At 37.6% G+C, this 26514-nt stretch overlaps 1 protein-coding gene across 4 annotated transcripts in view; it reads left to right on the top strand.

Moving 5' to 3' along the window:
* NFKB1 (nuclear factor kappa B subunit 1) overlaps positions 1-26514 on the top strand; it is a 137882-nt gene that overhangs the window by 33813 nt on the left and 77555 nt on the right. For 3 of the 4 annotated variants that reach the window (XM_023734735.1, XM_004380249.2, XM_023734736.1), the window contains 3 exons: positions 1894-1969; positions 6080-6120; positions 11058-11156. In XM_023734735.1, the coding sequence (XP_023590503.1) occupies positions 1894-1969; positions 6080-6120; positions 11058-11156 (216 nt within the window). The remainder of the gene's footprint in view (positions 1-1893; positions 1970-6079; positions 6121-11057; positions 11157-26514) is intronic. The other variant, XM_023734734.1, reaches the window with a different exon arrangement.

Consider the following 26514-nt stretch of genomic DNA (forward strand, 5'->3'; position numbering starts at 1 on the left):
CCAGTAAGTCTGTTTTTTTGTTCTGTTTTTTGTTCTACATTTTCTTACTCATTCTAACGAGGACCTTCGTTTGTGATCCCAGTCAGAGTGGTTGGTAGTGGTAGCTGGGCACCATCTAGTTCTTCTGGTCTCAGGTTAGAGGAGGCTGTAGTTCATGTGGGCCATTAGTCCTTTGGACTGATTGCTTCCTTGAGTCTTTGGTTTTCTTCGTTCTCCTTTGCTACAGGTGCAAAGAGACCAATAGCTGCTTCTTAGATGGCTGCTAGCAAGCTTTTAAGATCCCAGACACTACTCACCAGGATGGGACATAGAACGTTATCTTTATGAATTGTATTTTGTCAATTGACCTAGATGTCCCCTGAGACTATGGTTTTTAGCCTTCAAGTCCAGTAGTTCAGTTGAAGTATTCTTAATTAATTTAAACACTTTTTTTTTTTACTCTTGATTTAACCATGCACAGTAGGTTCTTAGGTGCCCAAGACCATCAATAATTTATTAATAAAGACAAGGAGGCAAATTGTACTACTGGTCTTTTTTGTTGTTGCTGTTTTAATACTCATTCCAGCACACTTACTAACTAGCACATTATAAAAGAGTGATGTACTGTTTGTTTCTGTGCTGTCCACAGATATTTCAAACAGATGACTTCTTTAGACTCAAGCAAATAGCAAGTTCATAAATATGAATTCAAAGTCTTAAATGAACCAAGTGGAAAGAAAAATTCGTTCTTGAGATAAGTAATTATTAGTAATTATCTGGCTGTTATCAAGATAGAATCAAATTCCATCAAAATGTATATCATGCCCACTGTATTAGTTAACCATTGCTGCTGTTATAAATTACCACATCGTTAGCGGCTTAAAGCAACACAGGTTTATTCTCTTACAGTTCTGGAGGTCAGAAGTCTAAATTCAAGATGCTGGTTGCATTCCTTCTGGAGGCTTCTGTTTCCTTGCCTTTTTCAGCTGGAGACCACTTCATTCCTTGGCTTTTGATTCCTTGGCTTGCATCACTCCAGCATCCTGCTTCCATTGTCACATCTTCTACTACTCACTCCGTTCCTCCTGCTTCGCTCTTAGAAGGATTCCTGGTCCTTGTATCAGGCCCCCCTGGATAATCCAGGATAATGTCCCCTTCTCGAGATCCTTAATCACATTTGCAAAGTCCCTTTTGCCATATAAGATAGCATTCACAGCTTCTGGTGATTAGTGGTGGACATTTGTGGGGCCATTATTCAGCCTCCCACACCCACTAAGTCTCAAGTATTTTGTATTGTGCTAGGAAAATAAAAGTGGGAAAAAATGAGGGAACTCAGTGCTCAGTCATCTGTTCTTTGGACTATAAATTATATTTTCAGCTTTCTGTAAATTATTCCAGGACTGCTGTTTTTTTCTTCCAGGCCTTAAAGTTTCTTGGCTAGGGTAGAAGCGTATTTACCACCATAAAAGAAATATATAGACTTTCAGGATTATATTCACATGCTTATTTTCTGGGCTTTTGCAGTTGAAACAGCATTATATTTTTAAAAGAGTACAAGCTTCAAATCTTTCATTCAACAAATATTAATTATCTACTCTGTGATAGCATACACTTGGCCCAGAAGATAAATCAATGAGTAAGATAAACCAGGTCCTTGCCTCTGTGGACTTTATAGCTAGGTTATTCTCAAATCCCTTTCTCATATAAGCATAGCCCAACCCTATGTGAAGTTCAGTACACATGAGAACCTCACTAGGTCTCATGAAAGTATTTTTAAGATCTTGATTTGAAATTTTTCTCTTTTTTTTTTTGGCTTTAGTTTTGGTTCCTGTAATTATGTTTTAGGTGTTCCAAATTCATATTTTTAATGCAATGTTGGAAAAATAATGATTGAAAGAATTTTCTCCTTTACAGATGTTTCACTTGGAGCAATTGAATCATACGATATTTAATCCAGAATTATTTCAACCAGAGATGCCACTGCCAACAGGTAAGAAAACTCCTCATCCCTGTTGTCCTGTTGTTTTGTTTTCCCTTTTTTAAATTCAGAATTTACGAATAATCTGTTTTAGAATTCAGTGATGTACTTAGAAAGGAAATGGTAATTTATGGCTTAAAAAGTGATCTTTCAATATATTTTCTTGAAAAATATTTGCACAAAAATATTTCTCCTCCCTTACCCATTGCTAATATCTGCTAGGACAGGTATCTGCTAGGACAGTTTAGAAGAAATTTCTTTACTCTGATGCTGAACTCTTTGATCTTTTCTTCAGCAATGAAAGGATGTACCTTTTCTCCCAGTCTTATTATCTTTGGGTTCTCTTTAACTCCCAGACTCACAGGAGACAGTCTTCACTCTTCACTTCTGTTCTGAATAGGTTTATCTGAGGGCCTCTTGTATGCCGGGCAGTAGGGAAACAAAGTGTACGAAAACCATAAAAATCTTCTCAGAAAAACCACCTTTTAAAAAACCCTTCAGCTTTACGTTCTGACCAATTGGATAAAACTCATGATAATAATGCTTTTTTCTAACATTACTATATTCATTATACCCATTCACAAATTGTTTAATCTTATATGAATGATAAAAAAAATCAACGGATTTAGTCTCTTTTATTTATTGGCTTATATATAAGCTGAGTGTGATGGTATTTTTTATGTTCTATTTAGCTCCTCACTCACATCATCAGTGGGATTTAACCAATGTTTGAAAGCAGTGTGAGTGAATTATAGAGGTAGTATATAAAACAGGGAGTTTTGTAATCACTAAAATGAGACATCAAGCTATTTTTTTTACCTTGGACTTGCTTATCCACCTTGGGAGGCTTTATCCAGTTTGTATTGTTCTCATTTAGAGTTGCCCTGATGGTGTAGTGGTTAAGAGCTTGGTTGCTAACCAAAAGGTTGGTAGTTTGAATCCACCAGTCCCTCCTTGGAAACCCTATGGGGCAGTTCTACTCTGTCCTATAGGGTCTCTACGAGTCAGAATTCGACGATAACAGGTTTTATTGTTACTTCGGCACTTTTTTTTAATATGATCAGAATGCTTTTCTGCATTTTTATCTGTAGTATTTCTAGAAGTTCATGGAAGGGAAAAATATATTTGTTGTACTTTCATTTTCACTGGCCCAAGTTGTATTGCCGAGGCCTTTCTCTATTTATCGTACTATATATATATATATATAATATATATATATAAATATATATATTTAGGCTGTCATATCTGAGATCTTCTAAGGTGCTGTCCAGTTTGAGCTCTAGGTCCGCTTCCTGTGTACAAGTAAACGTCGTGGTAACCTTTGTTTGGTGTGACCTTTTTTTCCCTGGGGTCCAAATTATTTTTCTTAGTATTAATGTCTTACTGAAATTTTAAGAACTGTGTTCTGTCCTCAGGAAATGTACATGTTTCCATTTAATGCCTATGAATGCCAGATAGTATCCTTTTAATGTTTTTATATCTTCAAGTTTATAGACATAGAAGTAGATTATCAAAAGAACCATCTCAATAAGTACTCTGTTGCCAGAGCTTCATGTTGTATAAATTATTTTGCCACAATATTAGAAAAATATTTTTAATTATACCTGAGAATCTTATTTGCCAGTTGTTATTACCGGATTATTTTTATCAACATATTTTCCCTTGCTGCCAGTTCTTTCTGTTGCAGTAGCCCAAGCTTTGTGATCCAATGTGTATGAAAATATTATTCACATTTTTAGAGGGGTAGAGAGGTTACCTACACCAATATTAACTTGTAATGTCATATGGATTTTTTAAATTTTTTTTTTACCTTCAGCATTTCTGGGAATATAGTTAATAGTTCTACTACTTTTTGAAAACTACACAGGATAGGATATTATTGTTAAGTCTATAATATTATGCTTTAATTTAATTTTTCTGCACAGTGGGATGTTACTTTCATGACACAGAAATGTGGCCAAAAGAAAATTGACCTTAAAACAAATATATGCATATCAAATCTAATTTTCTAGTTAATTTTAGCTCTTGAGTATGTTCCCTGAAAGATAAAAATGGTCCTGTGTCCCTAATAAAATTCCCAAACCTTAGAATTTCACATATTTAAAGGAAATTAAATCTTACGGCAAAAATAATAGCCAAACTGCAAATATTTTTAGGAGAGTTGATAAGAAATGAGGCACTTGAAGTTTACTGCAGACATGCTCCAACTCCTCTGTATTTTCCGTGACCTCTTTTCCAAGTATTGCTCTCTTAAAGGCTTGTTCTCTTGATACACATGTAGCATTACAGAGAGAATGTTTACGTGAGTGTATGGGTTATATTGTCACATAGGCTGTAGATTATTGTGTGTCATCGAGTTGATTTGACTCATAGTGACCCAATGTGACAGAGTAGAACTGCCCCCACAGGGTTTATGAAGCTGTAATCTTTCCAGGAGCAGATTGTCAAATCTTTTCTCCCTTGGAGAAGCTGGTAGGCTCAAACTGCTGACCTTTCAATTAGCAGTCAAGCACTTAACTACGGCGCCACCAGGGCTCCCTAGGTTGTATATTGTTGTTGTTAGGGGCCATCTAGTCGGTTCTGACTCATAGTGACCCTTTGTACAACAGAACGAAATGCTGACCGGTCCTATGCCATCCTCACAATCATTGCTATGTTTGAGCCCATTATTGCAGCCCGTGTGTCAGTCCATCTCATTGAGGGTCTTCCTCTTTTTCGCTGACCCTCTACTTTACCAAACAAGGTTGTATATTAGTGTGAAATTTTTTTTATTTCTAATTTGGCCTTACTTCTGTATTGAAAAGGTAAGTTTAGCCATTTTTTTTTTAGTATTTTAAAATTGCAATTTCTTTTCTAAAAGTAGTTTAAAGTTTCCAGGAATGAATTTCTTACAGACAACAAAAGATAATCTACCTAAATTATGCTACGTTGGCCAGTTACTCCCCATTTTTCAACCGACTTTCCTGTGAATTTCATAAAGAATAACAGGAAATAATTATACATTTGTTTCCTACCGTTCTCTGGCCTTATCTTGATTCATTATAACACCAAGAAGATTAAAAATAAATTCTCTTTTAAGTTATAATTGACTTATAATTTCAACCTGAAGGTTTGTCTCTTCTTAATGAATCTATTTATTTAAAATAATAGGTCTTAAACCTCTAGCTGAGAGACAGTGGAGATTAAAATGGACACAGAAGTATTCTAGAATTTTTAGTACCAAACATCTTAATTTACGTTCAAACAAGTGAGAAACACCGTACGCCTTTATTTATTTCAGAACTGTGGGTTATTATACTGTTGACATAAAAACTAGCTGGGGAGTTTAGGGACTTTCTCGTATTCAACAAATTTGTATTTACGCTCTCAGAGATTGATTTTCTTTGAATTTCCAGAGTCAGATATAGTTGAGGTATAAATTAAGCTTCTAGTTTTTCATTATATTTTAACAATAATTAATTGACGTGTGTCTAATGTCAATTAAATTGTTATTTTCAAGATTTTATAAAAAAAATGCTTGTGTTGTTTTAGGACAGAGTTTATATGAGAGCACAGTATTTAAAAATTTTATATAAACATCTGAAGTATGGATTAATAAGACGAATCCACCATGCCTGATGAACCAAATTTAAATGGATGTGGGGGAGGGGAGAGGACAAACTAGGCAATTAAGGAATGAAGGTAGTAGTTATGGATTCAGGTAAGTGAAAGGAACTGAAAACTTGGTGTAAGAAGAGGCAGGTAGGCTGAGATCAATGTCTGTATACTGCACACATGCAGGTGCTAGTTCAGTCCCTTCTGATTTCACGTTAATCACATTCTCTTTGAAAAGGCATTTGGGAATGGAAATCAGTGTCTAATACTGTGAAGGCAAAAGAAAATATAGTACCCGAGAAGTGGTTGGTGCTTTTAATTGGTATTTGTGTAGTTTTTAAGATGTTAATTCGAACATATGAATTCTTGCCTACCATCACGCGTTTTGTTGGATTGGGAATTTTAGCTGGGAAGTTGAATTGAAACCTCTCTTTAGAAACATAATTTCAGTTTTTTACTTGCTTTATATTTTATACCAAATTTGAGAAGGCTCACAGTTTCTTTTGGTTTCTGTTTTTTTTTTTTTAGCAGATGGCCCATACCTTCAAATATTAGAACAACCTAAACAGGTAAGAAGATTAAAGAGGTGGGACTTTTTATTTAAATGTTAGATCAATAAGTCTAATATTACAATCTCAAGCACTGAATAATAGTAAATGAATTTTATGAAGGAAGTAGCTTATCTAGAAGCACAGCAACCTACCAAATTACATAACAACTTTATTCATCCTCCTTACATTTCTCTGTGTCATTCTTCAAACTGTCTCCAGCCTCAGTACATAGTTCCGTAAATCTCTGGTTAATTATAGAGCCTTGATATCCTGCTGTCACTACCAGTTTAGCTAACCAGCCACTCCTAGGAAAGGCATAGGTTATCTCCATTAATTTTCATTTGTATGGAAATACACATACATGCAGTTCACATGTACTGAGTCACATCCATGAGTCATGTCCATGTGCTCACTCATGTACTATTTAGCCTTCTTCCTTCTTTTTAGTAGCTTCGGCCTTTTCTAAAAAGCTTCAGTCTTTGGAACCTGTAACCTAAAGTATTAAAAGTAGCAGTAGGAGGTAGCTCAAGTGCTAGAATGACAGTTGAGTTCTCTTCCATCTGGTGTTAGTTTTAGACTTGACCTCTCTGAAGTCAGAAGAGGAGCATTTTATTTTATCAAGCTCTAACTCTTACCACTAGATTCTGTAGAGGATAGCTAGGGATTGAAGTAGCCTCCTCACCATGCTCCAACTCTGTGGATAAATATTTGTTGGAAGTTGGATGGGACCAGTGGTTTGAAAGAAGAGGAAAGAGAATCTTTACTTTCTGCCTAAAGGACATTTCAGTTGTTAGGGGATGGAAGTAATTGGTATAGTCCCCCACAGAATGAGGACAAAATCAGGAAATTGCTGAATAGATGTGTTTACCACACTCATGTGAGGTTGAGGATACCTAGGCCTGCCTCTTGCAGTTGCATTACTGTCTTCGTTTCCTAGTGCTGCTGTAACAGAAGTGCCACAAATGATGGTTTTAAAGAACAAAAATTTATTTTCTCACAGTTCAGGAGACAGGAAGTCCAAGTTCCAGGCACTGGCTGGCTGTAGGGGAAGGCTCTTTCTCTGTCCACTCTAGGGGGAAATCCTTGTCTCAGCTTCTCTAGCCCTGAAGTTCCTTGCTTCCTGGGCAATTTCTGTGTGGTGTCTGTCTTTTCTCCATTTGTGCTTGCTCACTGTGTCTGATCTGCTCTTTTTATATCTCATAAGTGATTAGGTTTAAGACACACCCTACACTCACCAGGCCTCATTAACATAACAAAGCTACACCTATTCCCAAATAAGATTATGTCCACAGGTATCGGGGTTAGGATTCCAACACGTATTTTGAGTGTATGCAATTAAATCCGTACCAGTTCTCTAATACCTTTCCTAAGTGTTGCTTCTGTTTTGTTTTTATCTGGTAGCTCAGGTGAGTGAGTGTCAGACTTTTGCATTGTGTAACATTTTAACAAATGAAAATAGTTGAAGAACTTAAATGAAAACATACATTATGGTTACTAGAACTGTGGTATTATTATGTGTGTGTTTGGATTTGGTCAGTATTTAAAGGATATAAATAATCTTATCTATGACCAAACAGAGTATCCTTATAAGGTCAAAATTATATGAAAGGAAATTAATGGGGACAGGAAAGCCACATGAGACTCTGGGGCATTATTCTAGTTGATTTTGGGGTGGCACACCCTGACTCCACAGACTGTCAGTATGACTTTGTTTTACTTCCATGTCCAAAGCCATAGCAATGATTTCTCACAGGAGGTCACCAGTTCTCCCAAAGACCCTCCCATTGGAAGTTTATCCTCTAAAATTCTAGTAGTTTGGCATCCTAGAAAATTTCCTAGCCTATAAGATCTGGGTAATCCATGAAACTGAGAAACCAACTAAAATTTATTTGTCTGCATACCAGCCTAGATATGTTTTCCAAATATCCATTTTCATAAGCATAACACTGGAAATAGGGTCGCTATGAGTCGGAATCTACTTGATGGCAGTGGGTTTTGGGTTATATAACACTGTAAAAAGAATTTTAAAATGTATTTTCTTATCAAGGGCTCAATAGTCATAAGGAAAAATTAATATTTATGATTTACCTGAAGGAGCAATATAAATTCAGAATTTAATTCACTGTATGTGGATGCATAAAAGCTCATGTGAGCAAAACAACGCATGTTTGTTTACCAAATTAATGTTATTTTGATGTCTGACTCTAGTGAAAGTAATAAGACTATACTTTAGTCAGACTTTCTGACCGGATGGATGTAGCCTTGCCTTTGAGGTTCTTGACTCATTTTAGGCAAATGGAGTTATTGAGATGAATGGCTGCGGATTGGCAAACCTTTAATCTCAGAAATCTAGAATCAGAATCACATCCAGACCAAGTATTTTAAGACATTTGATCTTCTGGAAAAAAAGTTATGAATTTTCATCTTCAGGTTAAATATTCTTTGCACAGAACTTAAGATACTCTTATGCAACCATAAATATCTAGTAAGTATATTTCAAACTTTAAGCAAGCTATTAACACATGCCTCTCTGCTTGTAGTCTATTTGATATTGAACCAATAAGATATACAAATATACATGAGTATATTTTTCCAGTTGCCCAAGATGAATTTTGTGTTTGAAGATAATGAATTGCTTTATTTTTTTTTTTAATAAAGGTTAAAGAAATGTGCTTTTTTCTTCTGGGCCTCTTTACCACAGACTTTCCCCAGCTCTGACAGAGATGAGTCATAGCATATATTACTAATCTTTAGAATCTAGTTCTGTTGCTTATTATTCAGTGTTAATTATCTAATACTGTTTAAAAACTGAAATGGTGTTCAAATTGCTTAGCAGTCAAGTAAATCTGTATCTTTATGGTTAGCCATTTCTGGAGGCTAAATGTTGTACATGCTGTTGCTTTTTCACACTTTTAGAAATGTCATTTAATTAATAAAAATCAACCAACAGCCACTGCTTGCAAAAGGTGTAGAGCTGAATTTTTAATTTGAAATTTGTTAGAGGCCAAGCTGAGAAATTGCCCCTAAATGAGTAATATCACTTCACAAAGCTTCCCTGATAATCAGGTTTGGAATCTCCTGAGGAACCATATGCAAGAGTTGTTTTAGGTGCCAGCTTTTGAGTTGACCATACACTGCAAACCCATGTGTGACTTGAGGAACTTTCCCAGCTAGGAAATTTATTTCAGGCCTTAGTCATTCCAGAAATATGCTTTAGTATTGATCCTCTTTGGAAATCATCAGGTCCTCAGAGAATATAGGAAAGTTCTATAGGATTCCCAGAGACTTAAAATAGTTCAGGGCATTTGGACCAATCAGATACTGTTCTGTAAGACCCTACTAGCTATAATGCTAACCAAAACCAAACCCACCCCAGTCAAGTCCATGCCGACTGATAGCGAACCTGTAGGACACAGTAGAACTGCTCTATAGGGTTTCCAAGGCTGTAAATCTTTACAGACGCAGACTGCCACATCTTTCTCCTGAGAAGCAGCTGGTAGGTTCAAACCACTGACCTTTTGGTTAGCAGCTGAGCACTTAACCACTGCACTGCAAGGGCTTCCTGGTAAAATGCTAAGAAGAGCAGAAATTTTACATTGGTCCATGAGATCAGAGTTGCTAACAAAGTGTTCATGTTTGCTGGGGCTCCGTAGCTGTATGAGTGTATATCAGGCAGGAAACCCCCACCAGCAAGTACTGGGTGTGGGGAGGTCCTGATGACCTAATGATCTAGCACTGTTTAGTTGAAGTAGTCAGTTCCACAATAAAAAAATGAATGGTGAGGATGTTCCTTAAAGTATGTTAACATACTGTTCTTTTTACCAAAGGGTGAATTTAAAAAAAAAAAACAAAAAAACCCTGGTTAAGTGACTGTACAATTATAAACTAATAACACTACCACAAATTGGTTGACATCATTTTAAAGTAGTTATAGGTTGAGTCTTTCAGGAAATACAATGAAAGTTCCCTTAATATGGTGATGAGGTTCATTGGAAGAATTGCCCTGGTTCTATTCTTTGAATATAAATATGCATAATTATAATTTTGTCTTATAAGTCATAAAATGTTAGAACTGGAGTTGGAGTAGACCTTAAAGAGTCTAACCCATTGCTGTAGAGTCAGTTCTGACTCATAACGACCCTATAGGACAGAGTAGAACTGCCTTATAGAGTTTATAAGAAGCGGCTGGTGAATTCGAACTGCTGACATTTTGGTTAGCAGCGGAGGTCTTAACCACTGCGCTTCTTTTTTATGGATGAAAAAACATTGCACTTAGGTGCTTGTCAGTCCACAGTAGTTCACATATTAAAGACTTCTAGCTAGCCCTTCCTGTAAAATTCCTGAGTCATCAATAATATTTAAGGGAAATGTCTGGTTTTGGATTCACTTGTATCAGTTAACATATCCAGCTTGAGCTTGATTACATATAAAGTCAGGAATCTGATTTTCTGAACTGTTGATTAAGGTTCACCACATGCAGAGTCTAGTGTAGGGTGGGTCTCCAGCTCTGATGTGATACATTTAACAATACATTTCTGTATTCCCACCTCAGTCAACTGTAGTCAGAGCTGATGAGGAATTCCTTTAAGTGTCAAAGAAGCGTAATTTTGAACAGCTTGGCAGCAGCAATTTAAGATGAGGAAGCTCTGATTCAGATAAGCTTTAGCATGTCAAGTCCAAAGGCTTAAGCTCTTCAGCAGTCTCCTCTCCACATATGCAGAGCATGACAGATACCTCCTGGTTACGCACCTGACTTTTAGCGACACCTCGCTGCACAGGTGTCAGTTATCAGTGTTCATAATAAGATTATGGAGAAAATGACTCATTTACAGAGGCCCCTTTCTTATTTTTCTTCTCTCATCTAATACGTATAGGAATTAAAATTTTGTAACTTTGTCACTATAATTGTTAATAAATATTTCTCAAACTTGCTGGCTCTATGTTCATCTTTGCAGAGAGGATTCCGTTTCCGTTATGTATGTGAAGGCCCATCCCATGGTGGCCTTCCTGGTGCATCTAGTGAAAAGAACAAGAAGTCTTACCCTCAAGTCAAAGTAAGTTCATGGTATTCTTCTATGTGAACTCTGGAAGATTTGATTTTCTAGGCGTGAAAGCAAGGGACTGATTTAATTGAATACAATTTACCTTTGCCCTTAAGCGGAAGTGTTTGCATGATTATTATAATCTTCAATAGAAATTTATCTCTTAGTGATAGAGATGACAGGCTTTAAAACTCTGCTCATATTTCTATTAGTAGAAATTATTTTAACATTAGGTAACTTAAATTTTTACTGTTTCTCAATCATCATAAATTTTTTTTTTTAATTGTATACTTCCTGAAACTTTCTTAAGTCTTTTAAAGAAATGGCTTGATTTTAGCTCTTTAGAGATTTAGTGAAAAACAAATGACTGAGTATATGGATTATATAGTGTATTATTTAAGATCGTGAATTCAGATTCAGATTCTGTTATTAGCTGTGTGGCTTTGAGTAGGTTATAAAACACTTCTAAACCTCAGAATCCTAATGTGTAAAATGTAGAAATAGTAATAGTATATACTGCATAGGGTTTCTTCGAGATTAGATGAGAAAACGTATCTAAGTACTTGTATCAGTCAAGGTTCCACCAGAAAAACAAAACCAGTAGAATCAGTAGGAGAGAGAGATGGATGGATAGATAGATAGATAGCTATTGATAGGTGGATTGATTTATTTCAAGGAGTTGCCTTACACAATTGTGAGGTCTGTAATCTTTACAGGAGCAGATCGCCAAATCTTTTCTCCTGCAGCTGCTGGGTGGATTCAAATCACTAACTTTTTGTTTTGCAGCCGAGCGCTTATTGTGCCACCAGAGCTCCTTTAAGGTCTGGTTACCAAAAACCAAACCTGTTGCTGTTGAGTTGATTCTGACTCAGCGACCCTATAGGACAGAGTAAAACTGCCCCCATAGGGTTTCAAGGAGTAGATGGTGGATTCAAACTGCTGACCTTTTGGTTAACAGCCAAATGCTTAACCATTGCACCACTAGGGCTGGTTAGGCAAGTACAAAATCTGTAGGGCAGATCAGCAAGCTGGAAACTATAGCAGGAGCAGAGGCTATATTCCACAGGCATTTCTTCTTCTTCAGGGAAACTTCAGTTTTGCTCTTAATGCCTTTCAACTGGTTGGATGAGGCCCGCTCACATTATTGAGATAATCTCCTTTACTTAAAGCCAGCTGATTGCAGATGTTAACCACATCTACAGAATATCTTCCCAGCAACACCTAGGTTAGTGTTTGATTGAATAACTGGGTACTATAACCTAGCCAAGTTGACATGTGAAACTAACCATCACAGTGCTCCATAGAGAGCCCAGAAGTGCCCCTGGCCTCCACCCACACATGAGCAGATGTGCAACCACATGTTGGTCATTGCTGGAACCTACTACGTCCTGACATGCTTGTGGTGTGCTTGGTCACGCCTTTTACTCATCCTAAGATTCTTTTTTTGTTTGTTGATTTAATGGAGAATATCTTTCTCTGAGTGTTTGAGTTTTCTGTTTTCATAATATGGTGTCATGTTTCACACACTGATAATAGTTCTGCAGATAAGCCAGTCAGTCATTGCAGTTGAGGCGTTTATAAAAGTTTTCTTGGGCAAAAGGTTATCAACGCAGTTCTCATTAGGAGTGCATGTCCCTCTGGACATAATATTCTTTTGGCCTCTGTCTTTTTGTTTCCTGGTTTGCTTTTGTGATTAGGTGAAGACCAACAGGGTAGGCCCTCAGCAGAATTTTGATGAGAAGGAAATTTGTCTGTGGTTTAGCCAGCCTGAGTTTTTGTTTTCTTCTTTTCCTCATACCCCACCTTAAGCCCACGCTTTTCTCATTTCTTATCTCTTTTGCATAAAAAAAGACAAAATACTGTGATGTCATTCTCTACCTTTTAAGTAAAACTCACCCGTACTGTATAGTGTTGGGTTTCCCAGTCATATTTGCATTTTAAGTCTCTTAGCATTGGTTGTGAAATGAAAGGTGTTTTTCCTATTAAAGTTCACTAGGCAGGGTAAATATGATGTCTTTAGAGCACAGAAGTCCTTTCGAAACTGGAAGAGGGATAGGAGTGGCAATGAAAAAGGGAATTAACATTTTATTAAACACCAAAGTGTGCCAATCTCTTCGAATCCTCGTAACAACGCTGACAGGTAAAAAATGTGCTGCGTATGAGAAAACTGAGGATCAGAGAGAGGAATTAGCTTACGTTTATCATAGATTTTTGTTGTGTGCCATCGAGTCGATTCCTACCCATAGCGACCCTATATTGACAGAGTAGAACTGCCCCATGAAGTTTGCTAAACTATAACCTTTACAGGAGCAGATTGCCAGGATTTAGGACGAGTGGCTCTTTATTCTAAAGCAGACTATTGCTCATTGAACCTCTCATATGGAATGCATTTGTGGTTACGGGCAGGGAGTTAAGGGGACAGGGCATGGGTGTACAATGGTGAAATAAGGCACAGTGAATTATAACTTTGGAAAATAAGGGAGAGAGAGGCCCAGGGTCAAAAGGGACTCAGATATTGGGGAGTCAAATCTTTTTAACACGTGTCTGTGTGTCATATACACAAATATTGTATGTATTTATGTGTGTATATTTGTGACAACAGTAATTTAAAGAGATATGTTGTCGGCATTAACATTGATTATAGCTACTGAAGAATTAATATTGCGAGAAAAACTGGGATTTTGTTCTGGATTGGCTCTGTACGAAGAATATAAATTATGGTATGTTTATTACTGCTGTTGCCCAGGTCGGTTGTGGCTAAGTAGTAATTCTTTCTACTGACAAACATATGGATTAACTTTGTTGTAAATTTATTGGTTAATAACAAAAAGAAACTTTATATATATGTTTATGCTCAGTCTTCATATATCATCATGTAGTGGTTTACCTCCTCAGACAACATATTGCTGCCTCATATCCACATAATAATTTAATGAAATGAAGCAACTTAATGGACATTAGATGTTCTTGCTGAATCATAGTTTCTGTACAAAGGAACTTAATACTTAGTAGGAGTATAGACAAGTAAAAACTAATAATGAAACGAGTCAAGATATAAATGTGGAAGATTGACCATTATTAAACTTTAGCTACAGTGTCATTATTTCATCCAATATTTTTATTCCCTAATTCAGCATGTATTTATTAAGCATTCAATAAAGTTGTAAGAAAAGGAGGAACTTGGAGGTTGGAGAAACTGTCATTATTCCCTGATGAACTGTCACTGCAGTTTAAATGGCATAAAATTTAAACATAAACAGTTAAAGGAAACAATTTTATTTAACTTTTTTGTTATTTTGTTATGTGCCCTCGGGTCAGTTCTGACTCATAGCGACCCTGCAGGACAGAGTAGAACTGTCCCATAAGGTTTCCAAAGAGCGGCTGGTGGATTCAGTATTCCATATTCTGTAATAACTGAATACCTGAGAGTTAATGTAAGCGTTGTGATGGTGATCTGTTAAAGAAGAGAAAGTGAAAGTGGAGATGGGGTTCAGTCTGCACTGTGGACTGCAGAGCAGCTGTTGTGTGAGCAATGGAGCATCTGTGGAATGGTCCCCACCCTCCCTTCGAGCGGGAGGAGGTGAGTGGAGAGTTCCCCGCACTCGCCTAGAATCCACCCCAGCAGGCACTTCAGAGGGAGGGCATTTACATTTACTGAAAAGAAATAATGCTGCCAAGCTTTACCAGTAAACCAGTTGCGAAGGAGTAGATTTCGGCTTATGGAATCTACTCTCTCAAGTGTATGAGAGTAGACCTGTGCTCCATAGGGTTTCCAAGGCTGTGATCTTTCAGAAGTAGATTGCCAGGCCTTTCTTCTGAGATGTCTCTGGGTGGATTCAAACTGCCAGCCTTTCAGTTAGTAGCTGAATGTTTAAATGTTTGCACCAAGACCTGCATACACTATATACTTGTTAAGTATATGTGTTCAGGCTTAAAAATAAAATGGATGAGCTTTGCCTTTTCCTAAACTACAGCCTTTTACTCTTCTCTCTACCCCATCAACCTCACACGCTCTTTTCCTGCCAGGCGTCTGTGAGAGCACCTCCACTCTGCTGTCGCGAATGGCACCCTAACCCTGGACGAGGCTTAGGGAGTGAGGCAGGTCATTCAGTGTGCGCTCATTCATATGGAGGCAGCAGCAAAGGGTCAGGGGCCAACCCGAAAGCTTTGGGGGCTGGCCATGGTTTGGAGGCTTCAGTTACCAATTGCACTTACAGAGCATGTCAACATGTAACCTGCTTGTCTAAAATTTGACACTAAGTTAAATCACATTGAAACCAACTCCAGGAATCTACCCAAATCCTCCATTTGTTACTAGAATTTTGTCTCATGCTTAAAACCCTATTTCAATAAGCAGAGTGTTACCTAGGTGTAGACACTCTTTCACCATGTCAGGATTATTTCTCTGCGCTTAGCTAGAACTAGGGCTGCTACACCGCCAGTGCTCTACATGTTTCTTTTACTTACTTGCCAAGAAACAATCCTATTTAGCTTTCCAGTGCCTTTCTGTGCAAATCTTCACATTCTTTTTATTTTTTTACATTAGTAAAAATTTCAAGCATAGATAGAAGTTACAGAATATGATATAATAGACACCATGTACCCACCACCTAGATGTAGTAGATACGGTTTGAACCTACCAGCCAGTCCACGGGAGAAAGATGTGATCATCTGCTTCTGTAAAGATGTACAGCTTTGGAAACCCTATGAGGCGGTTCTGCTTGTCCTGTGGGTCGCTATGAGTAGGAATCAACTCAACGGCAATGGGTTTTAACATTTTATCGTATTTGCTTTAGATCTTTTTCTCTCTCTCTGAAATAAAACATAATTATAGCTAAAGCCCCACCCATCCATCACTTTCTCCTCCTTCCTTTGCCTAGGTAAACTACTATTATGAAGTTTCATTTTCTGATAGGTTTTTATATTTTTACCACGTAAGTATACATCCATAAATACTGACATTTTCAAGAAAATTAGTTTTGTCTTGGATGCAAATTTTGTATGCTATGTAGTACCTCCCTTTCAGGGCAAATGAAGATTAAAAGTGGGCCACATTGAAGGTTAAACGGTGTTCACTTCGGTCCTTTTGATCTCTCTGCCATCTAGATAAAACTTCGTCATCCTCTAGGTAGGCTTTGTGTTGACTCTTATGGCAACAATAATAATAATATTCAGAGAAAAATCTAGGGAATCATGCAGACTGACTCTTATGCCTTGCGCTTTTTTTAAAAAAAGGAAGATTTTCCTGATAAATGTTTACTAATTTACTACCTATCTTTTAAGCTTTCCCTTAAAGTCTCCTCAGTCCTCCTTTCATCATGGGGCTTCTAATGGGAGAGACTAGCAGAAATGCTCAAGAACCTTCCTCTAGGCCAAGCTTGTCCCTGCCTGTTTTTGACTCAGCAAGGAGTGCCAGGGAAGGCTCATTTCCCTCTTTTTCCCGAAAGTCATGCAAGAGATTTTTTTTTTAATCAAACTACCTTCCTCTTCAGAGAGGTGGAATAGTGCCAAAGGAGGCAGCCTTGTGGGGCTTCAAAATAGAGTCTCTCTGATTATCTTCTAGGGTGACCAGAAAGCACTCATAGTCCAGCCTCAGCTGATGTGATATCCTTCAGCATGGCCCACTTCTACGCAAAACAGAAATTAATGTCGGTGACTTCGATTCTAAAATGCAAATAACTTAGTTAGTATTCTTATTTTCCCTGTAGTTATAAATATCGAGTACAGTGGACTACAACCTGAACCACAGCTGATAAAAGTGTAACTATTTTTAATCAAACATTTTCTGAAAGCTGCTTCTCACATATGTTTTCTTTCCTGTTTTATGCTGCACAGAAAGCATGTGTTGAAATGTTTTGGACAACAACAGTTTTTTGTTTCCTCCCCCCACCCCCAATTGATTTAGGGAGAAAAAAGTCTCCACTCTTAGTGCCTCTCACTTCAAAATCCTAAATGTTAAGTTTATATCCAGGTCAAATAAAGACTGGCTGATCTGCTGTGGTATTTAACGATATCACATATCCTTGCATAACGTCCCTTTCCTTTGTATAGGCTTGTCTGATTCAGGAAATTTACCATTTTAAGGATCTAGGTGGAATACTAATTTTGAACAGTTTAATCTGACTCAATTACTGAAAATAACAGAGATCATCAATGATCAATCAGGCATGCATATAGAAACCAGTTCACAGTAGTTATTAAAATTTCCATAAACACACTTAAGCTGTTCCTGTTCACATATGTTAATAAGGAAAAATAGCCACATTCCTTATGCACATTATGTCCTATGCTCTGTAATACAAGAAAAGCTGGAGAGAACACCTTCTTAACCTGGGGTCCATGGATTCTTTTTGGAGGTTTAAGAGGGTTTTTGGACTCTTAAATTTATATGTATGTGCATTTCTCTGGGGAGATGAGCTGTAATTTGTTTTTTTAAATCAGATTTTCAAAGGGAAGGACTCAAACATGGTTAAGAACCAGTGCTCTAGGTTACGTGCCACTTTAGCTCTTTGACAGCAGCTGATTAAAAAACTGGAGTCCCTGGGTGGCACAAATGGTTAACATGCTCAGCGCTAACTGTAAGGTTGGAAGTTCAAGTCTCCCCAGAGGCTCCTCAGAAGAAAGTCCTGATGATCTACTTCTGAAAAATCAGCCATTGAAAACCCTGTGGCGCACAGGTCTGTTCTGATATGCATGAGGTCACCGTGAGTCAGAATTGACCCAACAGCAACTGGTTTTTTGTTTGTTTGTTTTAATTAAAATACTAGTATATGTACAGTAGCCCCCCTTTCTCTGCGGTTTCGCTTTCCGCAGTTTCGCTTTCCGCGGTTTCAGTTACCCGTGGTCAACCTTGGTCTGACAATGTTAAATGAGTAGCACGAGGAAATCTTGCGTCATCTTGCTGTGTCCAGCCTGGGGACCACATTCACATAACTTTTATTACAGTATATTGTTATAATTTTTCTATTGTATTGTTAGTTATTGTTAATCTCTTACCGTACCTAATTGATAAATTAAACTTTATCATAGGTATGTATAGATATAGGACAAAACACAGTATATATAGGGTTCAGCACTATTTGCAGTTTCAGGCATCCACGGGGAGTCTTGGAAAGTATCCCCTGCGGTTAAGGGGGGACTACTGTAATGACTATTTTATTTTTACATTTAAAATTTTCTATATGTGCATTTTTGCAATTTTTGTTCATTTTAAGTGAGTTGAAATGCTTCAGGTTGCTTAACACATAGTCCAGGAAAGCCTCCTTCAGTGTGGGGGTAGGGTGGAAAAGAGGTCAGACTTAGTATCAACAGCCAAAAAGGTGAATGTGTTTCACTGCTTTTTCTCTCTCTTGCTCTTCCATGGAGGTGCTAATTAAGCATGAAGTTAGCCATTAGTGAGTGAAGCCAAAAGAGGAAGAACAATTCATTTAACAAATATTCATTGAATACTGACTATATGTCCAGTACTGCTCTAGGCAAGCAGACAAAACTCCCTCCCCACGTGTAACCACAATCTAGACTTCTGTGTAATTGTTTTTTCAAGTAGTTTCAGAAGTTTTGCATTTGGCCCCTAGAATAAAAATATTACCTTGCAAAATATTTTTTAACAAAAGCCCTCTAAATTCACTGTATGTATTAAAAGTCTCCATTATGAACTGGGAAAGCTATCAAGTAAAGGAAACTTCTGGCACAGATCATAGCTGTGAAACTTAACCCTTAAAAATGATTAGGATAGCCTTGTTGTTGTCGTTGTTGTTGGGTGCCGTCGGGTTGATTGTGACTCATAGCGACCCTGTGAGACAGAACAGAACTGCCCCATAGGGTTTCCTAGACTTACGAGAGACCCTGATGGTGCAGTAGTTAAGAGCTCGGTTGCTAACCAAAAGGTCGGCAGTTCGAATCCACCAGCTGCTCCTTGGAAACCCTATGGGGCAGTTCTGCTCTGTCCTGTAGGGTTCGACTGGACAGCAATGGGTTTGTTTTATTTTGGTTTTAATCCTCACAGAAGCGGTCATCAGGTTTTTTTCTCCCATGGAGCTGCTGGTGGGTTTGAACCACTGACCTTTCAGTTAGCAGCCGAGCCCTTAACCATTGCTTCTTTAATTTACACATTGTGTATATTTTTTGGTTTGTTTTTGTCAGTCTGGCTTGGTGACCTTCCTCTTTGGGCTCTTCCCCTTTTTCATCCCCTTTGCTCTTCCCTAAATACATGTTTGTTCCTGGGACTAATCAGAAGCAAATCTCTGATGACTTCTAATCCTAGCTATCTCAGACTAAAGACTATATAGTGTCTCCCTTTCCATTCAGGAATTCTGCTGTCACGAAGTCACATACTGACAATTCTTGATTAGATGAGGTGAATACACAGAAGCAGTATGGACCCCAAGTGTGTATGTACCACTGCCTCCTGCACAGACATGTTTTTCAACCCACCTGCAGGTTTAGAGATGAAGCTGTTCTACTCTGGCGGTCTGAGTCTCCTCTCCTGAACCCCCACCCCCCACCCCAAGTGGATTCCAGATCAGAATCCTCCAGTTGGCATTTGCCTTCCTTAGGTCTCCTGTAGGGGGCTAGAAACTACATGCAGACTTTCATAGACAGTGCTTTAGGCTCCCATCCGCGTAATGGCTTTCCATGCTTGCTTACATCATCTCATTTTATCATCACAACCAAAAACCCAAAACCAAACCCATTGCTGTCGTGTTGATTCCGACTTATAGTGACCCTATACAACACAGTAGAACTACCCCATAGGGTTTCCAAGGAGAGACTGGTGGATTCGAACTGCCAGCCTTTTGGTTAGCAGCCATAGCTCTTAACCACTTCACCACCAGGGCTCCAGTCATCACAACACATGCTATATAATCTTCAGACTGAGATGATTGGGGTTAGAAGACGCCATCAGAGATTTGGGTTCTAGGATCCTCATTTTATAAATGAGGAAACTGAGACCTAGAGAGGTTAGTAAGCTTACCCCGGGTCTCACAGTTACTCAGGAATTGAGCTCAAAATTCATTTCAGGTAGTATAATTACAGAGCCCACGGTCTTACCCATCATGTGATACTATGATTGTCATAATATTAAGTATCTTTCTCTATTCCCAGGGATCCTTTAAATATATGGCTCTTAATCGGGAGTGTGCCTTAGAATCACCCAGAGAATCTTCTAAACACAGAGATACCTGGACCAACTCCATGCATTCTAAATCACAATGTATCATTTAGCCAACCTAAGATTCTGATATGATCCATTTCTATGGACTCATGCCATTATATAATGGTAAGCTATAACAACAGATGATTGAATACATAAATTATAGTATATCCATGGAATAGAATATTATGCCACTGTGTTTTAAAAATTTATGAGGCCTCTGTTCAACAAAGAAACTGCCTAATATTAAGGAAAAAGCAGGATTCCAAATTATTCCTACCCATTGATTACAAATATTAGCCTCTTTATATAAAGCCTAGGTTGTACCATGAGAGTGAATCTTTAGTTTTGTCTACCCGTGAATTAAAATAGACTGGTCAACACATAGGAGTCTGTGGGTGGTTCAGTTAAGCTCTCGACTACTAACTAAAAGGTTGGTGGATTAAACCCACTGAGAAGTACCTTGGAAGAAAGACCTGTCAATCTGCTTTCGAAAGGTCAAAACCTTGAAAACCCTGTGGAGCAGTTCTACCCTGCACACACGGGGTCGCCATGAGTTGGAATTGACTTGAAGCAACTGGTTCGTTTTTTTGGTTTGGTCAACACATGACTCCACGTTGAGTAGCAGGACACTGGACTGAAGGAAAAAACTTAAAGTAAAGCAGAATAACTTAATAGCTAGTTTTCAACATGTCCTAGTTGAAGATGGAGAAAATGATAAAGTTATAGAAATAAATAAACTGATTTCCTCAGGTCACTATGAGTCAGAATTGACTCAACAGCAGTGGGTTTGGTTTGGGATTTTTTGGTAAGGAGGTAGTAAAGCTGCAGATTTTGATTCCACACTTAGAGGTTCTGATTCAGGAGGTCTAGGGTGAGGACCACACTTAGAGAGTTTAAAGCTTAGACTGTGAAGTCTTTTGGTTCAGGGCTGGGTATGATTTTGATTCTTACTTTTGTCACTTATTAACGGTGTCACTTGGCTCAGGAGAGCTATGGGAGTGCAATGTAGTTCTCAAAATTTTACTATGTATTAAAAAATCTCTAAAACTTATTTAAAATGCATTTTTTTTTAATTTCCAAAGTCTGGTGGAGTAGATAGTCCTGTCACTACAAAACACCTAGAAGTGATAGAATAAAAATACAGCATTGTCTCTAATGCATAGTTGAACTTGTAAGAAAGCATGAAAAATACTTAAGAGCCATAAAACAGAAGAGAAATTTGGAAAAACACAATACTATCTGGATGGACTCTGGGGCTACAGCTGCTCTGTAAATATTTGCTGACCTGGATAATCAAGAATCTTGGTTTTTAAAAGCCTCCTAGGAACAAGATATAAGGTCTTGGGTCTTTCCAGTCTGACGAATTAGAACTGAGATTCTCCCCTCTTAAATCAATATTCTCATAGGGCTCTAGTTTCTGTTAATGAGTGATCCTCAGGCAGAAAAGATTATGAGGAAGTCTCTTCTCTCTGCCTAGTCTCTGGGGCGTGAGAAGATACAATGTCTATCTTGAAAATCAGTAATTACAGGCTGAACTCTTACAGATGTACAGATTCAGAGTTCAAATTTACACTCCCTATGTCATCTAGAAAATGCCAAGTGTGGTCCCTAACATAAAGTTATTCCAGACTGATGGTACCCTCAGAGCCTTGGCAGAAGTAAACCAAGTATTTTAAAAAATGAGCTCCTGATTAAAGTTTATAAAACATGTAAGCAAAAAAGCCACTATGATGAAGAGTCAGCAGAACAATAAAAAGCAGAAGTAAACCCCCGGGATCTTCAGATTATCGAGTTACCAGGTATATAAACAAAAAATAAATTTCTTTAAATTAAATGAAATACAGAATCAAAAACAAACCAGGCAGAATTAAAAGAAAACCAAATAGAATTTCTAAAAAATATGATCATTGAAATGACTTAACTCAGTGAATGAGTTAAAAGCAAGATTAGATACAGCTGAAGAAAGAATTATCAAACTGAAAAGTAGATCTGTAGAGATTTCCCAGAATTTAGCACAGAGAGACAGACATGGGAAGTTTGAAAGAAAGGGTGAAAAGGAGGATAGAAGAGAAGGAGTAACAGGTGTCTAATTAAAGCCCTGTAAGGAGGTAGGAGCCCTGGTGCACAGTGGTTAAGAGCTTGGCTGCTAACCAAAAGGTTGGCAGTTCAAATCAACCAGGCACTCCTTGGAAACCCTGTGGGCAGTTCTGCTCTGTCCCATAAGGTCACTATGAGTCAGAATTGACTCAACAGCAGTGGGTTTGGTTTGGGATTTTTTGGTAAGGAGGTAGTAAAGCTGCAGATTTTGATTCCACACTTAGAGGTTCTGATTCAGGAGGTCTAGGGTGAGGACCACACTTAGAGAGTTTAAAGCTTAGACTGTGAAGTCTTTTGGTTCAGGGCTGGGTATGATTTTGATTCTTACTTTTGTCACTTATTAACGGTGTCACTTGGCTAAGCCTCAATTTCCTCCATTTTCTCATCTGTAAAATTGAAATCAACAATAATTTACTTCATAGGATATATATGTAAACTGTGTTGCTCAATACCTGGCACATAGTAAGCACTTAGAAAAATGATAGTTCCTTCTATTTTTATATACCCCAAAATACTAGTGTAAATATTGAATGACAGTTTTACTGACTAGTTTACAGAATCATGGAGCTACACAAAAGCTTTATCCATCCACTGATTATTCTGGCACAACCTCATTAATCAGTATTGTTCCAGTCTATTCACACAATATTCTTCCTTCTATCTAGGGTTATTAAGGAGGAAATTGAAATCAAATGTGATGCCAAAAAACAGACACTTTTATATGTAACATAGGATTTCTTATGCCTATCTCAGTAGCAAGAGGCCAGAAAGGAAAGTATTGAATTCGTGTTAGGTTCTTTAACTGTGTTCTCTTAGGCACTCTGCTTATACTAATTTGCATGACATATTATGATGGCATTAAGCTTAGAAACCAGTACTCCTGATGCCCATTTCAGGCCATGATATACCTAGAAGTTTACATGTGTCTATGGTGTTCCCTTACATATCATTATTATATTTTTAGAGAATCGTAGCAAATCTTTCAAGTTGGAGAAGTTTGCAAGTAATTTTTTAGTGTGGTACAAATATATATAACAAAACATTTGCCTTTTCAACAGTATTTACATGTACAATTCAGTAACATTAATTGCATTCATTGTGTTTTACAACCATCACCACTGTCCCATTTCCATATTCTTCATCACCCTTCTCCCTTCCCTCCCATCCCTGGTAACCACTAATTAACATTGGTCTTTATACATTTGCCGGTTCTAGATATTTCGTATAAGTGGGATCATACAATATTTGGGTTTTTGGTGACTAACTTATTTCACTTAGCATAATGTTTTCAAGGGTTGTCCATGTTGAAGCATGTATTAGGACTTCATTTCTCTTTATGAATGAGTAATATTTCATTGTATGCATATTCCACATTTTTTTAATCGATTCATATGTTGATGGACATTTAGTTTGTTTCCACCTTTTGGTAACTGGTGAATAGTGTGCTGCAGTGAACATTGGTGTGCAGGCATCTGTTTGTGTTTCTGCTTTTAATTCTTCTGAGCGTTAGCCAGTGTTTTGAATAATTTATTTAAGAAAGAGAAATTAATATGATGGTATTTACCTATTGAATAGATGGTGGACCCTGAGATCGTGGTGTACTAGTGAATATTAACAAATGGCTCTCCAAGGGAGAAGCAATACAACATGTTGATTTGTAGCATTTGCCAATTTCCATGGTGTAAATATTCCAAGACTAAGGCTACAAATGTGAAGTCAGTTGGCTTGCAAAATTACTGAAAATTTAAGTCAGCTCTTGCGAGCCAATCAAGCAGACTCCAATATACTTCTGCAAGATTTCATATAGAAAACAGATAAGAGATACATCCTGATAGTAAACCAATGAGCAAGATCAAGAGATGATAATAAATTCCTTCTTCAGAAAGAATTGTGTAAGGTTCTTTACTCATGCGTTACATAATAAAGTTGCCAGGGATTTGCAGGATCTGAGTAAACCCATTAATTTGCTAAAGTGGAGACATCAGTTGTATAATAGTTAAATAAAGCTGTGGTTTAGTGGGCAAAACACCATACTTGAAAGCAAAAGCTAGATCTTACTCTGGATTGTGCCACTTACAAATGGTGTGATCTCTGACAAGTTGCTTAACCATTTGTAAGATGAAAATAGAAATACCTACCTTGCAGGAGTAATGTAAGCAATAAAGTAATTGATGTGAAAACACCTAGCATAGTCCCTGGCACATGGTTAGCAATAATGTTCATTCAAGATAGTTTTATGTTTTTAGTAAAAAAAATTAAAAATAAAAAAAATAAAAAATTGAGAAAACTGCCTGTAATATGATTGTCAGCTCTATGAGGCAAGTATTTTTTTTTTCTTTTTTGCTACTGTATCTCCAGCACCTAGAATAATATCTAGTATATAGTAGGTGGTCAATAATTAGTTGTTTAATGAATGAATGGTGAACATGCAATAAGCTGCTAGAATCATTTTCCCAAAAGAAGCACCAGTACTGTCAAGATGTAGCTGAAGAAGAAACATTACATGATATAATAACAACAGGTTGTTATTGGAAACAGCAGGCATCTTCGACCAGCCTTCAAGGCTCCCTCTCCAATTGTGGTGCTCTATCTTGTTCTTCCCATCTCACGAGTCTTCTTTTCCCTTTCCTTGCAGATCTCACCTGGCTAGGAGTCAGGAGATCTATGTCCTAGTCCCAACTCTAACACTATAATAGTTAGACTATAGGCATGCCACCTAACTTCTAGGATGACATGGGTTTTTCTGCCCCAGTTTACCCATTGGAATCTTTCCATTACAAGTAAGAGAAAAACCAACCAAAAATCTCTTAAGCAAAAATGGAAATTTGTTTAGAAAACTGAAAAGTCCCAGGGAAGCTATCTAGCTTCAAACTCCACTGGATTCAGAGCTGAAACTATACCACTGGGCTTCTCTGTGTCTCAGCTCAGGCTGCTGTTGTGCCAGCTTCAACCTCCAGCTCCAGAAGGTGGCCCTGGCTGCGGCTCCAGGCTCACTCTGTCAGGGCACCAAGCCCTGCAACAAAGAGTCTGCTTTCTTGGAAGCTGAAACAGAGGTCTAAGCGGTCCCAGTTACAGTAGTCTGAGTTGGTTCATGGTTCAGTCCTAGAGACAGGGCATGTGGGACAGATTGATTGTGTTCAGAGTCATTCACAGTCTCCATGCCTGGACACGGTGGTGGGGTTAACGGCACCACAAACACGTGGACTAACTGGGGGAGGTTGGCTCCCCGAGCAGAAATCTGAGTACTGGTAAAATTCAAAGAGGGAGCAGAAATAACAACAGTTAATTTCTACCTTTCATGATCAGACTAAAACTTCTAAATTCTCTTCATGAAAATTGTGTGATCCTGTGTACTCGTTCTAGAGCATCTACTCTGTGTTTAATTTCTAGTGTATAATTTTTATTTTTAAAAAAAGTAATAACTAAATAAGAATTACAGCAGAATTAAATGAAATAGAGAATAGAAAAACAATTTAAAGAGTTAACAAGACCAAAAGCTGGTTCTTTGAAAAGAACAACAAAACTGTTAAAACATTGGCCAAACTGACAAAAGAAAAACAGGAGAGGAAGCAAATAACCCGTATAAGAAATGAGATGGGTGATATAACAACAGACTCAACTGAAATTAAAAGAATCATAACAGAATACTATGAAAAATTGCACTCTAACAAATCTGAAAACCTAGAGGAAATGGACAAATTTCTAGAAACTCACTACCTACCTAAACTAACAGAAACAGAGGTAGAACAACTAAGTAAACCCATAACAAAAGACGAGATTGAAAAGGTAATTGAAAAACTCCCAACAACAAAAAAAAAAGCCCTGGCCCTGATGGCTTCACTGGAGAATTCTACCAAACTTTCAGAGAAGAGTTAACACCACTACTACTAAAGGAATTTCAGAGCATAGAAAAGGATGGAATACTCCCAAACACACTCTGTGAAGCTAGCATAAACCTGATACCAAAACCAGGTAAAGACACCACAAGAAAAGTTACAGACCAGTATCCCTAATGAACATTGACACAAAAATCCTCAGCAAAATTCTAGCCAGTAGAATTCAGCAACATATCAAAAAAATAATTCACCATGATCAAGTGGGATTTATACCAGGTAT

Source organism: Trichechus manatus, unplaced genomic scaffold (genome assembly GCF_000243295.1).
Source record: "Trichechus manatus latirostris isolate Lorelei unplaced genomic scaffold, TriManLat1.0 scaffold00071, whole genome shotgun sequence".
In the NCBI taxonomy this organism is placed as follows: Eukaryota; Metazoa; Chordata; class Mammalia; order Sirenia; family Trichechidae; genus Trichechus; species Trichechus manatus.